Source organism: Manduca sexta, chromosome 22 (assembly GCF_014839805.1).
Source record: "Manduca sexta isolate Smith_Timp_Sample1 chromosome 22, JHU_Msex_v1.0, whole genome shotgun sequence".
Taxonomy (NCBI): Eukaryota; Metazoa; Arthropoda; class Insecta; order Lepidoptera; family Sphingidae; genus Manduca; species Manduca sexta.
In genome coordinates, this window is record NC_051136.1 from 4,160,068 (window position 1) to 4,176,588 (window position 16,521).

General features: G+C 33.9%; 1 protein-coding gene across 1 annotated transcript in view; it reads right to left on the reverse strand.

Annotated features, from left to right (window-relative positions):
- Positions 1 to 550: 550 nt before the first annotated feature.
- LOC115452913 (nephrin) overlaps positions 551 to 16,521 on the reverse strand; it is a 75,840-nt gene continuing 59,869 nt past the window's right edge. Inside the window, 6 exon segments of the mRNA XM_037441487.1 lie at positions 551 to 1,923; positions 3,742 to 3,890; positions 8,438 to 8,539; positions 9,320 to 9,448; positions 13,936 to 14,151; positions 15,397 to 15,619. Of these exon segments, the coding sequence (XP_037297384.1) occupies positions 1,819 to 1,923; positions 3,742 to 3,890; positions 8,438 to 8,539; positions 9,320 to 9,448; positions 13,936 to 14,151; positions 15,397 to 15,619 (924 nt within the window). The 3' untranslated portion in view covers positions 551 to 1,818.

A 16,521-nucleotide genomic window follows, 5' to 3' on the forward strand; every position in this document is an offset into this window, starting at 1 on the left:
TAATTAAATTTTCGTGAATAGTTCATTAGTAAAACGTTTATAATTTATTAAAATTTTAGTACTCTCAGTGTAATATTGTATAGAAAGGTACATGTACCAGGGTTGTCTTTTGAGACATTATTGGCCACTACTTCATCTGACAGACGTTGTCCTATCATAGTCTATGAATATTTAATAATAATTGCGGCTTTTCGTCTTATTTCTTCTCAAAACTATTTTGGCAACTAAAGTTGTATTCTAAAATTCACAGTCTTCAAAGTGAAATTGTAATAGTTGTAAAATTTTCCAATTTTCTTTTCAAATGTTCCGCTCAACTATCTTATATTTTTATTTTGTAATAAACTTCTACTGACAATAAATAATTTAACAAAAAATAATTAGTGAAATTGTTCCATTTGGTCACGCGTGATGCGATGATGCAAGGGAAATAGAGATTCAGTTATATACTTATGTTTTATAAATTTAGTTCTGCAAAATACAGGTACGTTACTATATCATTATCTTAAAAAAAATATTTTGAAATAAAACAATTAATTATATACTTCGACATTTTATTTAATCACATGTAATAAAAAATGCTCACCATCGACATTCCGATTTTAAATAATTCACAAATATCAATCCGTGCATCGTAAGATTAAATTCACCATAATTGAAGTTATGAGCAAATTAGTTCATTCTCTATATCGACTGACATGACGAAATTTAACCATTAAAACTCTATAGATTTAATTTATTCGATATTCAATTGTTCCGTTAATTAATTACAAGCTGCAACAGTTTCGTGGATATCTACTGCAGCTTATGTTTTTTTTACAAACCAAACGTTTATTTCGTTCCTAATTTAAATAAAACATGAATACTTAAAGGATTTTTTAATATTAACCTATGATTTATCATTAACAATTTAAAAATTTACAATTTAACAATTATTATTTTTACATTTAAATACAATTGCCCTATCGATGTGCGATAAGAAAAAATAAAGTTATTAATTATCTAAATTCCAAAACGTAAGTTTTCATACATATACAGATTATTTAGTTTTATTCTAATAGCTTAGAGCCTTATTCCCTTACCTCTTTAAGAGTAAATGAATTTAAATAACAAAATAATATCTAAATTACTTTCCTTAACATTCGCTCATCAGTCATTTTCGAAGTTAAATTGCTTATATCAACACTAAAACTATTCTAAATCAAAAAAGTCAGATGTAAATTACATGGTAATATACACATGCGTTTAGTAAGCGTGGAATAAAACTATAGGTCAGCGAAAATAACGGAGCGCAGCACTGAGAATTTTTTACTGCCAAATTATTATCGACATTGTATTCATTGAAATAATATTCAAAATCTATTAACATAAGAATACATTGCATTAAATTGTTAATTTATTTTGGATATTATTTCTATGAAGACTATGTCGATAATAGTTTGACGGTAAATTGACTGCGCTGCGCTCCGCCATAATATGCGCCAGCCTTAAATCTATGGAAGAAAACAAGTTCGAAATTAAACGTCATGTGTGTTAGAAGAGTATTTATAAATTCGTTAATGATTTATATTAATTTATAAATTCATGTGCCATTTAACAGTAAACACAATTTTACTGTATATAATTAAAGAAAATCTTTGGTATTTATCAAAATATTTTAATAACATTTTAACTCAATAAACTGTTTGAATAATAATATCCAAATAAAAAATATCATCGAGATCTTTCAAACCAATATTACTGCATTCCATTTATATACAATTATTTTTGGACTAATCATATTATTAATTTAAAAATATTAATTTATATTTATTTTTACAATTAAACGCAACTTTCTTGGTGTGCTGCTAGTAAGGGCGTTCTTGTGGTAACCACCTCTCGATGCGATCTGATGGCGCCATTCACGCCGCTTCTCCCCGACTCACTCTGAAATTAATATAATATAAATTAACACACTGCCTCAATGGCTTAGTTTTATTACATTACAAATATAGTGCCGAGGTCTCGGATTTGATTCCCGGGTTGGGTAAAATGATATTGGGTTTTTCTACAGTATCATCGCGGAGTCTGAAACTTGTGCCCGATATGGTGATTTAGTACCTTCTACCATATCATGGGACGGAATACACACGGAGGAGTCGGTGCGTCATTTGCGCCTTTGTTGACCCTTTTGACGATAAAAGGCATGAGTGTGTGTGTAAATTAATACCATTAACCTTATCATTAGGATTGTACAATAAATTTATAGTTAGTACTAAGTAAAAATATCTTGAAAAAGGACTAAACAATTCAATTTACTATAGCTCAAATGAATTAATTGAACAAAATTAAAGGATTTTTGAGAACAGCAATTGAACAAATTTCATTAATCAATATTGAGTTATTTTGTTATTTCAATCAAATATCTATTAGTTTCAAATTAATTTCTTAATTGATTATACTTTGCTCAAGCGGGAAAGTAAAAAGCGCATGCTCAGAATTCATTAGCAACAATAGGAAACAGTGCCAATATTAAACGGTGAATTTATACAATAAAACAATAACTTATTATAATATAATGAGCAAGGTGACGTAGTCAGTCGTGCGAAAAAAGAAAGAAAAAGGGCGCGAAACACAGCCGGCTGGCTCAGCGGACCACTGCGTTAGCGATACACTTTTGCTTGCATTTTGCTTAGGATTTCGATTAGGGATTCCGCTAGCTATATTTTTGTTTTTGCTCTTTTGCTTATTTATTAACTAATTTGATTAAAATTGTTGTCTTTTAGTAAATAAGTTATATTTTTGCTATAAGTACTAAATACTATTTTAGTTTGGAGTTAATGGTCAAAAAAAAATTTGTTAAATACGCTAAATATATATTAATTATTAATAGTTTTAATGCGCATTAAATAGCATAAAAACTATAATTTTAATAGACGTAGCAGACGTTTAACAGTTTACGACTATTACTGAATGTAGGCGTTATGACAATCCTCATTCACATGATATAGCTTCATTGAACGAAGAAATTATTGCTAGCAATTATCGTACGCCATCAGTGATTGTCGGGAGATTGTTGCTTACTGTTCACACGCAGGCGAGAACTAAAATCGCGTGCAATTATCACACAAATATCTCTAGAGAAATTGTATTTTTACGTCCACAGCAAAGTGATCCTAGTGCACCTAATGGTAAGTGGAGTGGGGTCCAATAGAATGTCGATTGATGAGAGAAGATAATAGGCAGTCAACACGGCCGGCTTATGAGAACCAGGTATACGTGTAGAAATCCGGCATAGTGGCTCACGTATGTGTGTCATGTTTCGGGATCAACCTGAATATATTCGGCTATAAGAGGTCGGCAGAATTATGTTGCGTACCGAGGTGTAACCACTTCTCGTCAGTCGACATTCTATTGCACACAACTCCACATACAATCAGGTCCAGTAGGGTCAAAATGCCGTGCACGTATTAAAAAAAGTAAATAAGATAAAAATCAGACTATTTTGTACACTATATTATACATATTTTCTTACTTCTATAAATTTGATAAAAAATTTAAATCTGATATAGAGACCTGTGACGGTATTATTTTTGCATTTTATTCAGATATCAGATTATATCGGATATTCGACAGCCAGCTTTAAAAATTAATCTAAATCTATTCAGCAACATGCTTGAAAAATTGTGTAGCCGACCTCCTATCGAAGAGTCAATGGAAAATAAATGTGACAGCACAGAAGCATTAGGAATGTTAGTAGCAAACCTGCGAATCAGTGTACTGGGCGTGGGTTGATATCGGCGTGGTTGGAGATTGCGTGCGTGCCAAGCTGTGGTCGCTGCAAGAGTTCTTTGGCTCGGGCGTGGTTGTTACTGCGGAGTACAGCGGTGGATCTGGCGGGCATTCCGTCACGCCTGCATAGAACGGTTGGTAAGTTACTCAAACCAAATGCATACTAATCTAGAAATACTTGAAACCTTGTCATGTTTACAATAGGGTTTTTTTTAGAAAAGTTCAAAAATTTTCTTTTACTTTAAGTGGTTAAATAGGTAGGTTATCATAGGCATTTTATTGTTTAAATGTGTTTTGGCCAAGTTGTAAACTTTCTTTCATATTAAATAAATAAATTACTTGATGAGCAACCCACTGATGAGCTAATAACTGCTGCGTCAGTGGATGCTATTCAGACCCTACTTCACTTACCATCAGGTGCAGTGGAGTCAATTTACTGAGTTCGTATAATGAAACTATGCCACCGTGGTGGACTTAGGCCTAATATACTTGCCCACTGCTGAGCACGAGCCTCCTCTACTACTGGAAGGGATTAGGCCTTAGTCCACCACGCTGGCCTAGTGCGGATTGGTAGACTTCACACACCTTCGAAATTCCTATAGAGAACTTCTCAGATATGTAGGTTCCCTCTCGATGTTTTCCTTCACCGTTAAAGCGAACGATAAATTCACAAAGAATACACACATGATTTTTAGAAAAGTCAGAGGTGTGTGCCCTTGGGATTTGAACCTGCAGACATTCGTCTTGGCAGTCCGTTCCACACCCAACTAGGCTATCGTCGCTATTTAATAATAGTGGAGGCCCGTGCCTCCTGCTTCGGAGAACTGGGTCAAGACATAATTCAGTAAAAAAGAGAGCTGGTATTATTAGAAGTGCTACCGTCGCCGCAGACGAGTTTTTTGCGTTTCATACGGTCAGTAGATTGGCGTAAGTCCAAAAAATTTCAAAATCCTGATTTCCTTCTTTATAAATATTTACCATTTATTTACTTTGATGTAACACTTATGATTAGGTAATCATTGTTTAAAATAAAGTACTGACATAGCATAATGCCTGTTTCCCTTTTCAGGGGTAGGCAGTTATGTAACACACCCACATTTCGTCAGCTATGTTAGGTCCCATATTGCATAGGATAAGCCTTTGGTCACGTTTCTAGACTCTAGGTACTAGTAGGACACCAACAGCAAATTATATGTAGACGTTTGGTAAAAGTAAGGGGCAAACGCTAAAACGACTGAATGGATTTAGATGAAATTTAGTACTTCGTTATACCATACATTATCGTAAAAGGACTATTTTAGAACGCCACCTCCTATAAATCACATTAAACTGCTAATTTCTTTACACATTCATATTCAAATTCTAAATTCTTTATATAACTTACAAAACACTAATGTAAAATCCGAGGATATCTATTTCCTAGGAGTAAACGTCGACTTAGCCTTCATTAACCACTTTCAGAAGCTCGTATAGCCTCCGCTAAAAGCTTTCTCGTGTATAATTATGAATGTAACGAGACATAACGGTTAAATGTTAACGTGCGAATATTTATAATTTTTTAACGTATATTAAAACTATCATTTAGAATAGAGAAATTCCAATAATAAATGTCGGTTTTCTGAATTTTAAACTTGGAAAGTGTAGTATTTTAGGTCATTTAACATTTAAATATTATTATTCTGCCTCCAATGACAAACTTTCTACCAAACATAGTAGAAATAATGATTTCTTATGTTTACGCGAATGTTAGATATCTTCTAAATTCTAAACTTGAATAGTGTAGTATTTTAGGTCATTTAACATTTAAATATTATTATTCTATCTCCGTAATAACTGACTTTCAACCGAATCTAGTAGAAATAATGACTTATATTTACGCGAATGTTAGACATTGAAATAAAACTATTTCTGGATTTTATCGTGTTTATTTATATTATTATTGTCTCCCGACGTTTCGAAGACTTTGCAGGCTTCTTGGTCACGGGGCCGACTGAGGTATTAGGCCTCCGTGTGGCGGTACAATTAGTATCCTCACCGCCATCTCGTCAACATCAATAGAACTATGAGAAGACCTATGTGGTATTGACACAACTGTAGTGATTTATCGCATAGCAATCACGCAAGATGGCGACAGACAATCCTGAAGTACGCTTGCACAAATTGCGCGACGTGCAGTCTGTCAGAGAGGCCGCGGCCGGTCAGGCGCAACATGTGCCTGACTGGGAATCTTCCCCTTCCATAGAGAAACGTAACCATCTGTTCCTCTACAGTGGCGTCAACCTTTACGCCGCTAAAGTCCGTAAGTCAAAGTTACAATATCTACCTAAATTTTATTTAATTTTTTTTAGCTGTTGACGGTCCGATCTACGCAGAATAAGTTCACAGTGTCTAGAAGTCTGACTTAGTAAAAATATTCCGTAAATATTTGTTGTAAATCTTAAGGACAGTAGTGTCATACTTTTAAATCCATGAGATATGAGTTTGAGTGTGTATTAAGACCTAAGTTAACGTGTGGAAGTAGCTTGTATCAAAATTCTCAAATAGCTAAACAAGAACCACGTTAAATCTTTTAAATATTTAAGAGAATTTTCTTAATATGACTTCCTAATATCATAATGTTGACTTGAGAATCGAACCTTACGGTTCCCACCCTAAGGATGCCATCTAAACCAATGTACCCATATAATTTAATAACTTTTTGATTGTAAAGTTATTTTATTCATTCAATAAATACCCTATTATTATTGAACAAAAAATATTTTGACTCAATTAATCTCTCATAATATTAACTTCTGGAAATGAATCCAATAACTAAATTCACAACGAAAATTTAAAAGAAATAAGCTGAACGTTTCATTTAATTTAATAATACATTTCATAAAACCCGCAGCGAATCTTAATCATTCGCTTCCAATCCAACTAATTTACATAGAAATGTAATTAGGCACAGACTGCGAAGCCGAATGATCGCGTAAAAACGTTGCATCCAACGAACAGCACAACCGTGAACCGGAGTTGCAACTAAACTAATTATTCAAGCTAGTTGGCCAAGCATCAATCCGTTGAAATAAATAAATAACGCAAGAAGCTCAGTTAACTCAGCTAATACTTTTAGCTGGCTAAAAAAGCGTTTCTGCAAATAGTTGCCGACTTTATAAGCAAAGTTTAAGGAAGACTCAGCGTAACAAAACATGGGCTAACGTTTGAGTTTTAAGTTTTAACCATACTGTTTGGAAACATCTGTGCTTTGCTAATTTTAGCTCGTTTTCACATGCTTGTTCTGCCGAGTTATGATCTGCGGATAAGATGCCTTTCTATAATGATATAATATATGGTTAGCGCTCATATTAATAATATCAACCCTGTATTATATACTGTCCCATTGCTGGGCACAGGCCTCCTCTACTATGGAGAGGGATCAGGCTTTAGTCTAATACGCTGGCCTAGAATGGATTGGTAGATTTCACACACGCTCAAATCTCCTATAGAGAACTTCTATGATTTCTTTACGAATTTTCCTTCATCGTTAAATCAAACGATAATTCACAAAGTATACAGACATAACTTTAGAAAAGTTAGACGTGTGTGCTTTTGGGATTAGAACCGCGGACATTAGTCCCGGCTTTCTGTTCCACTTCCAACTAAGCTATCGATGCTTCAACTTTAAACACTAATGAAAACCGGAAAATGAAAGCATGTGAAATATTTTATCGATAAGTCTATCGCGAGGATATGGCATTCTCATGTATAAGGTTAGCGTTAAGGATTATAGAAAGACATCTGCTTACGGCCCCTGAGATATTCTTCATTTGCAATATATCTTGTTTGTGTACGAGTAGATCATTTAGTTCGATTTGCATTAATGTAATGAGCTCACAGTAAGCCGATATCAAACCATTTGTAAACGTTAAAATGTTCATAATTAACAAGTCTGATTAATTCATAAGTTTCATGTAATGTTATATCAAAACGCTGCCTATGCATTAATAAAAATATCTAACACTTGACATATCAACAACGCATCTATAATTTCTTTTTCATCCAATCACAACGTAGACTTAACATCTAAATATCACCTACAGGTGTCCTAAAAACACAATCCTTCATATACCCAGATGTAGCCACGAAGGCATACTTTATCGTGAATTTTTAAAAGCGTTCACATGTCCGTGCGGAAGAGGGGAAAAACTGTCGTTCCTCCGGGGTACAATTGACCCCACTTGTCAGTTTCAAATTGTTCGTTGTCGCTTGTCAAGTTAATGGTCCCGTACCATTGGGAATTTGGAACCGATGTCCATCATTGATGTATGAAATAGAAAGAATTTCCATACCTTTTGAGAATGGAAACTGGGCGAAAGTATTTTCGGAGGCGTTTCATTTTGAGTGACGTTATTGTCATGGCAGCATTTGCTTGTTATAAACATTAATAATTATTTATAGACTGCAAGTGAGTATAGATATATTTATAAACCTTTTTAAATTTACAACATACTGAAAAGTCTTACGCCATATTCCAAATTACTCAAATTATTTAATTTGAAATATAAATCCGCGTTCATATCAAGTTGGGACTTGACCTGAATCATTGCTTATTTGAATTACACGATAAATCCCACGCGAATACGGAGCGGCAACAAGATCATTTGTAAAATGCATTTTATCAAATTACCTTTGCTCAGTGGAATGAGATCCGGATTCCGGTCGTCAGTACCGTGAGGAGAATTCCGCTTCGGCATTATGACTTTCTGGTTCTTCAGCGTCGGTATTGTCACTGCAAATAAATTAGTCTTTACTATTTGAATGAGAAAAATGTTCATGAAATGATAAATATTCATTAGTGTATTCATCTAGAGTTCATAATCAGAGATTTAATTTATTATTACTTTGTTCAAAGAAGTGGAAAATTGAGAATCTTTTAAAAAAAATTAAATACTCTCTTATAGTTAATGTGACGAGACGCACAATCTATTATTATAATGCTGATACATTTTTTTTATAAACTTTTCTCGACACTATAGTAAATTAACTAACTGATGTAAAAGTAAAAACACCAATGTAAAGAATACTCCTAAAACAAAAGACAATTTGAACTAACAAATGAACAAACTCACATCCCGTGTTCTTAAACTTTAGCAAGAAGCAAATAACCGCGAAGTTTTACATAACAACACTCAAATACATTTTGAAGTAATTGAAGTGTCCTCAAATGTTGACGACAATCTTGAACTAACTTTACGGAAGTTTACCGGAAGAATTTGAATAAATATGTGTTTTTTTCATGATCATTAAATAACGCGATATTATTAATACATTATATATTATAAGAAATTAATATGAAGCATTTTTTGTGCTTTAAAAAAACTTTTATTATCGTCTATTATTTTGACTGTTGAACGTAAAAACGAAAAGGCTAAAATATAGAATAATTCTCTCATTTATCTTAAACGAAATTTCTAGCATGTGTTAACATTTTTCGTTGTAAACTTCGTCAACGTCAACCAAAACCCTCTCACAACTAAAACAAGACCACATAACTAAACACTAGCCTTACCTTCGTAATCCCTAGCTCTCTGTCGCAGTCTGGTTACGATGAGTGCAAGACATAGTATAACTGCGACAGTTATTGCTGCACCGAGAACACCTCCCAGCGCCCAATTCACCTCCCAGGCTTCTTGCGCTTCTGACAATTGATAAGTTTAATTAATTCATAGTTTGACTGGAATAATCATCAAGATTAATGCTGATTTTATGTCTAATATCTGTGGGTAAGTTTGACTTGAGTGCTTGTGGATTTTCATTGAATTTATTACTATCACTAAAATCAACTGAATATTAATTTTTATTGGTATTTCTATTTTAACTGCTATACAAACGTCATCTAATATATGTTAATTGTCTTGCTATATTGAGGATACTAAGATTTTAATTGCTAGACGAACGTGGTCAAGTTAATTGTCTTTCTATGTTGAAGACCCTAAAATTTAACATCAAAACATTATTGTATAACTTTGACCTACAACGACTAGAAAGGTCCTAATATGTAGGTATAATGTATATTATGAGATACGCTAGGTTCTAACAATTTGTCAGCTGGCAGTATAGGACTTAATAGTTAATCCAATGTTAATGCAATGGCCTATTTAATGTAGTGGATAGCAGATTAATCACGCACTATATTAATTTGTAGGTAGAATTAATAAATACGTATTTATTAGAAAGTAAGATTAGAACAGATAGGATGATATTTAAGGGGGAGTTTAAATATTATAACGCAATTTATGGGGGGACGGGACGTTGCGGGGCGTTACAGACACAAGTGGGGGTTCCTACAACTTATTATGTAACATTGTTTTTTTAATTTTTATAAAAAAAAGAAAAGATAATTACAATCTCCTAATGTTGAAAATGTTTTTCGTTTATGATTTATAGGGAATCCCTCTATGGTACTGTACGTCATTTTTATTTTATTCTTGCAAGTCGGCAACCCTTTTCATTTGTTATAGTAACTTAAGTACTTTAGCAACTTTCCGGTACTTTGTACTAACATAATTGTGACATTTAGATAAAAATTGTCACTTTAGTGTTACGTAACGTTGTGGAGGGATAAGGTTACAGAAATACGATACGGCGCTTTACATGGGGAGAAGCGAGGTTGAAAAATCTACTAAATTGGGTTTGTTCCAACGATAGTTCATTGCAGAGCATTGTGTATCCTGTGAAACTGATTAAATTTTTATTTAAAATTGGGTTTTTTATGCAGCAAAATATGAAATGAAATGAAATGATTTATTTATTTGAATCTGTAAAATGTTATACATTATTTAGATTCCGTCAATATTAACTCTACCACCAGTTCGGAAAGCAGTTTTCACCAGAGAAGAACGGGCAAGAAACTCTGGTGTTGAAAGAAATATAATATAGTTCTTTGTATTACAAGAGCGACCAAAGCAACTGACAAGTCCCAAAAAGCAATCACTCATTTTTCTAAATATACATTAATATAATACAGACTAAAAAAGGTTTTATCAGGAAGAAGCATTAATATGTTTTAGTAATATTACATTACTCTTCAACAATAACGTATTCCTGTTTCAATTGTAGATCAGTGCGTAAAAACTTAAAGTCCGAATAGTATTACTGCTGTTTATGGATTGTCAAAATCTTTATCACTAGGAGAAAAGTTTTCTCGTCTGGTAAATTAATATAAAACTAAGATTTTTGCTTCAAAACTGTTGGAAATAACACTAGCATTAAAAAAAAACTATTAAAGGCATCTGCAGTAAATAAAATTGCAGAAAACAAACTTAATGACGCTGCCGATCGCTCTTCATATAAATAAGAGTCGAAACACACGAGAAACAAATTAGAATTGCTAAATTTAAAACCAGGAACAAAACAATGGATTTTAATTTAAAGAACTTAACTCGCGAGAGAAACGTGAAACTACTAAAAAATTCTTTAGTACTCCGAACTTGATAAAATGGAACGACTAAAGTATCTTCGTCCCGTCTATAGAACTTAAACTAGTTGTGCCTCTCGTAACCTTTTTATAGCATTTCAAATATGCTTTAATGGATATGGCGCTCAATATTTCCTTTATTAAAAGAATATTAATTAAATTTATAGATTTTATAAGTTAATTGATCGACCACCCGATCATGTTGTGTTTGCCTGTTCAATATCACTATTTTTTTTTTCTATTCTCATGATTGAAAACTATGATTGTAAATGTAGGCGAATGCACGCTGTACGCCGTTATTTAAGTATGAATCTATGTTCTCTTTTATTTGCTATCGCTAATTTTATTTTATGCCGCTCCAGGTTTAGTCGATTGGATTTCATCTTATCCCATGTTAACGGTGATGTGCGTGCATTAGCTTATATAACTATTGTGACTATGTACAAGAAAGACTTGGAAAAAATACAAAAGAAGTACTGAACAATTGATGACAAAAAGAAAGCCCGGAGTTTCTTTCTGCCTTTCTTCTTCGGGTAGTCATCACTTAGGTAGCTAGTGAAAGGCTGGTAGGTTAGCTAGGCTAGGGCTCATGTCCTCACCGGTGAGGATCGCGACGCGTTACCCTTCTATTTTCCCCCTACTTGCCAGCCCGAGCTGGTTACTTCGGTTTGTACCTAGTCTTTTGTATAAACTTTATCCCTAATTTAAAATCTCCATAGTTATATAAGTGATTTTAATAGTTGTTTAGAAATAATAATTATTCTTATTCTTTGTTTTGACGTATCATAAGTGCAACTTTGTTCGCCTACGTGATAAATAAAGTATTTTATTTTATTTATTTTATTTTTAAAATTCGGTCTAACAAATTTTTCCTTACAGCTTACATTAGCTATGGCAGTTTCTTAGAGTTCATCTATAGTGAGTAAAAGTCTTTTTTAATTTCATATTTTTTACAGGCACCTCAGAACGACTTTGCAGCACCTGATGGTAAGTGAAATGCGGTTCAGATAGAGTAATAACTAACGTGATGCATATCCGTCGCCAGTTGACACAATTATGTCGGCCTGTTCGAACCCGGATAAACTTTAGAGTTATAATTTTAACCCAAGTGTGTAACTGTGTCGCAGTTAATAATTTTTATGTACGGAGCCTATTTGTAGACATTTATTATACAAACAATAGACTGGGTACTATGTATTAGCGAAGTCCACTTAATACAATTGCTGTTGCGTTTCGATGGATCAGATGTTTGAAAAATTTCTCGAGCACCCACCGCAAACCAACATTATACAAATCCATACTAATATAATAACAAAAAAAAACCTTTATGCATATGAATCAACTGCTCTTAACAACTGTAAAAAACCAACTGTTTTTTTCCCTGTATCATGTACTTTTATACCTTAAACTGTTAAAAAAACATCAGTGTTTTTTGCCTGCTATTTTCTGGTAAGGACTGCTTTCCGAACTGGTGGCAGAGTCAATATTGACGGAATCTATATAATGTATAACTTTTTACAGGTTCAAATAAGTTATTTCATTTCATAACTCACCACGCGTAATTTTTAAAAATTCATTCCGAGTTTATTTGTCATATTGTCTTGCCTACTCGAAAATAGAGTATCATAATAATATATTAACAACATACACGTAATTACAGAGGTATGCGAGATTGTCTGCTCCTCAACCGGAATAATTTATTAGTTATAACCCTAAAGTGGTACTTAACGTTGTTAGTTAATGCTATTCCTTTGTCGGATATATGATATGTAATGATGGTCAATGAACACTACTATCTTACTAATATATGCGAGTTTTTGAAGATATTAATAATATCAGCCCTGTATTTTATACTGTCCCACTGTTGGGCGCGGGCCTCCTCTACTTCTGAGAGGGATTAAGCCTTAGTCCACCACGCTGGCCTAGTGCGGATTGGTACACTTCACACACCCTCGAAATTCCTATAGAGAACTTCTCAGGTTTGCAGGTTTCCTCACGATGTTTTCCTTCACCGTTAAAGTAAGCGATAATTCACAAAGAATACACACATAATTATTTAGAAAAATCAGAGGTGTATGCCCTTAGGATTTGAACCTGCGGAAATTCGTCTCGGCAGTCCGTACCACAACCAACTAGGCTATCGCCGCTTATGAAGATATTAGTTTGTTATAAATGCGAAAATAATATCGACGGGTGAAAGGCTAATTGACTAGAAGCCACATTTTTTTTTCCAAAAAATTTCAACTTGTTTATAAAAACACAGAATAAAGTGATGATTTTCAATTTGTGTGAAACTTACTTAGTGTTGCAAAAAAATGTTCCTTAGTCAATTATTAGCCTTTCAACAGTCGATGTAATAATAGTTACATTTTACTGTGACAGTTTTTAACCTAGCTTAATAATGTAACCAACTTATGTCTTCTTTTACAAAAAGGCAATAGAGAAATTTAGAAACTCAACCGTCCTATTTTCGGTTATTTTAATTAAGAAGAGACAGTCTAAGTCCTTCAACAGTTTTAATTACTTAAGAAGTTACAAAAGCTAAACACCAAATAATACGAACTTCGTTCTCCGCATTGAGCTTAGCAATTTATAAGTAATATCTTTATTACAAAAGGAATAAAATAGGTAATTGCCGGTTCAAATAGGTCGAGAGAGGCCTTTGAAGAGTGGAAGACCTACGGCTGATGTTAATATTACTAACTCACCAGTTCTGGGTGCTAATCTCGGCGCAGTCTCAACAGTAAACGAGACGTGTTCTGATCTTCCTCGTGCATTGACAGCATACACGATGATCCGCAGCTGCCTTTTCGCTCCCAGTCTTCGCAAATTCCAGAGAGCTGCTGCATTACTCATGTTTACAACCAGACCTTCATTGGCCCACACTTCTGCTATGAAGACGCAGTGGAGACCTCCTTCGTATCCTACGAAAATAATCACATTATTAGAAACCTTTTTCGAATTGGCGATGACACTAATTAATGGTAACTACAAGTAATGTACACCAAGACATATTGCAGTTGGCGGTTATCTGAATTACATCGACTTATCTAATTGCATATACACCAATTAACCCAGTACTAAGTTTATCTAAACTATTATTTATGCTTGCACGCCAATGTTGGGACTGCCCTGGATCTGATGGTACGTGAAGTGGTATTCAAATACAGTATCGATTGATAAAAGATGATTATCCCTCGCCAGACAACACAATTATGCTGGCTTGTTAAAAAAACCTTGCTACAATGACAAACGTCATCAACTTTAATAATATACGAAATACCTGGTTATCTTCAGTTTTCAAAATATTTTCTTGCAATATTTCTCAAAACTAATCAACTAATGGTAAACTAATTATCGTGAAAAGGTCATCGTAGGAACGGGTTTTTATCAGATCATACGGGCCAAAAGAAAATTTGACGCCTTGATGAACCACAATTTCATTTGCGATTAATCTTGGTCAGAGATGCCGAACCTTTAGCCATGGCACGAGAGAAAAACATATCTGTAGCTATAACATTAATTTCGATTATGGCTAATAAGTTTCCTACTTATCAACTTTCATATTTTTTTGAAGTCATGTTTAATAAACTCCTTTTTTATCATGTTACATATAATTTTAGACAATATAACGAAATTTCGTCCTTTGTGACCCAATATGAAAATAAAGGCAATTGGATTGGGAAAGGTAATATAAACCTTACCTTGATACCAAGATTGAAACCTCAGATATATACTATAGGATTCCTTTGATATTTTAGTTCATTTCGTGGAATTATCAAATATGAGTGTTTGTGGCAAAAATAATATTATATTACATTTAGATTAACAAAAAGGCCGGTTGGAAATTGAAGATTAGGAGAAAAGAAATTTCGTAGGTAAGAAATATATAATGGAATAGATATGAGGGTTTCGATATAGAACTAAATGTTGTTTATCTATAAGATATATCAACGATTTGGTTGCTAGGTTTAGTTTTATCTCTAAATATTATTGGAGGCGCCACGTATATGGGCCTCCAAAGGGGGGAGCGGCGAGCGGAGCGAAAAACTAATATAATAAAAAAATTAAAGTTTTTTTTCTGTTACCTCAGAACTTTTAACTGGATGAACCGATTTTGATGATTCTTTTTTTTTTATTTTTAATGTCTTTGTTATATTCCAAATTACCTGCAAGACACATCAAATCCAAAGAGTCGTGGGTGAGGTTGTACACGGTGCAGTTTGTAGGCGGGTCGGGCCGTGTCGCCGGCATCATTGTGTACAGACATGGCGACGTCTGTTGCCCGGCTAGGTTGGTCGCGCGACACGATAACGTGCCGTAGTCGTCGACTGATACCGGTGTGTATGTTAGGACTGATCTGCCTTCCTTCTCTTCCACTGTGAAGCGGTCCTGTTAAAAAAAAAAAAACAATGTGACCAAGGATTAAATATAACTATACAAGATGCTTTACTATAATTAAAGCTAACATTATGTATGAGAAATATGTAATTAATTTAACCTTTGTTTTACACCTATCGGGAAAGTATTTCCATAGAAGAAAACGAGGTAACACTAGTTTGATCAGTTATAATTCAGCGTTAGCTGTATTGATAAATTAATTAATTCAAGTTATTTATTGTCTCTTAGCCTTGTTTTATACAATATTCTTGATTGCTTGGAATTAACATATCATTTTTGGATCAAAGTTGATCGAACGTATAAAATTTTCTATAAACGCAACATCACGGTTAGCTAACTAGATCAGTGGACCTTATTGGGAAATAAATAATTTTCAAAACCGTACTGTACGTGCATCAACTCCACTGATAAAGTAGAAAGAGACTTTAGAGTTTCACTTGTAATGAAGTGTACTAGAACTTGTCGACATAGCTTAACAGATTAGGAAGCAGCCGGTAATGGGCTACAAATTTGCGAACCAACCAATATAAGTTGGGTGGAGTTTTAGATCGGATTTAGTGTCGTGTTCTAGTGTGAGTTGATTTAAATGGATTAAATAGTCACTTTCTTTAGGGTATATTTTTGCTTAATTTCTCGCCAAGGACTGGGGCGCCGTGGTTTCAAAACCTAAGTCAACTCTGTGGGGTTTTTTTCTTACAAATAGTATATTTGCCCGGATTTGGATTCCCCTGGAGAGGCTTGATGTCAAGTAGGTGGCTGGTAAAATATGAAATAGTTTCTGTAATGCTTAACATAGTGTTGGATCAACTTCATACTCAAGCTGGATAAGGGGAAGTGAAGTCCAAAATTTTGCTCTGGGATTCGAACCCAGGCTTTTCTGTTCTACTTACTGC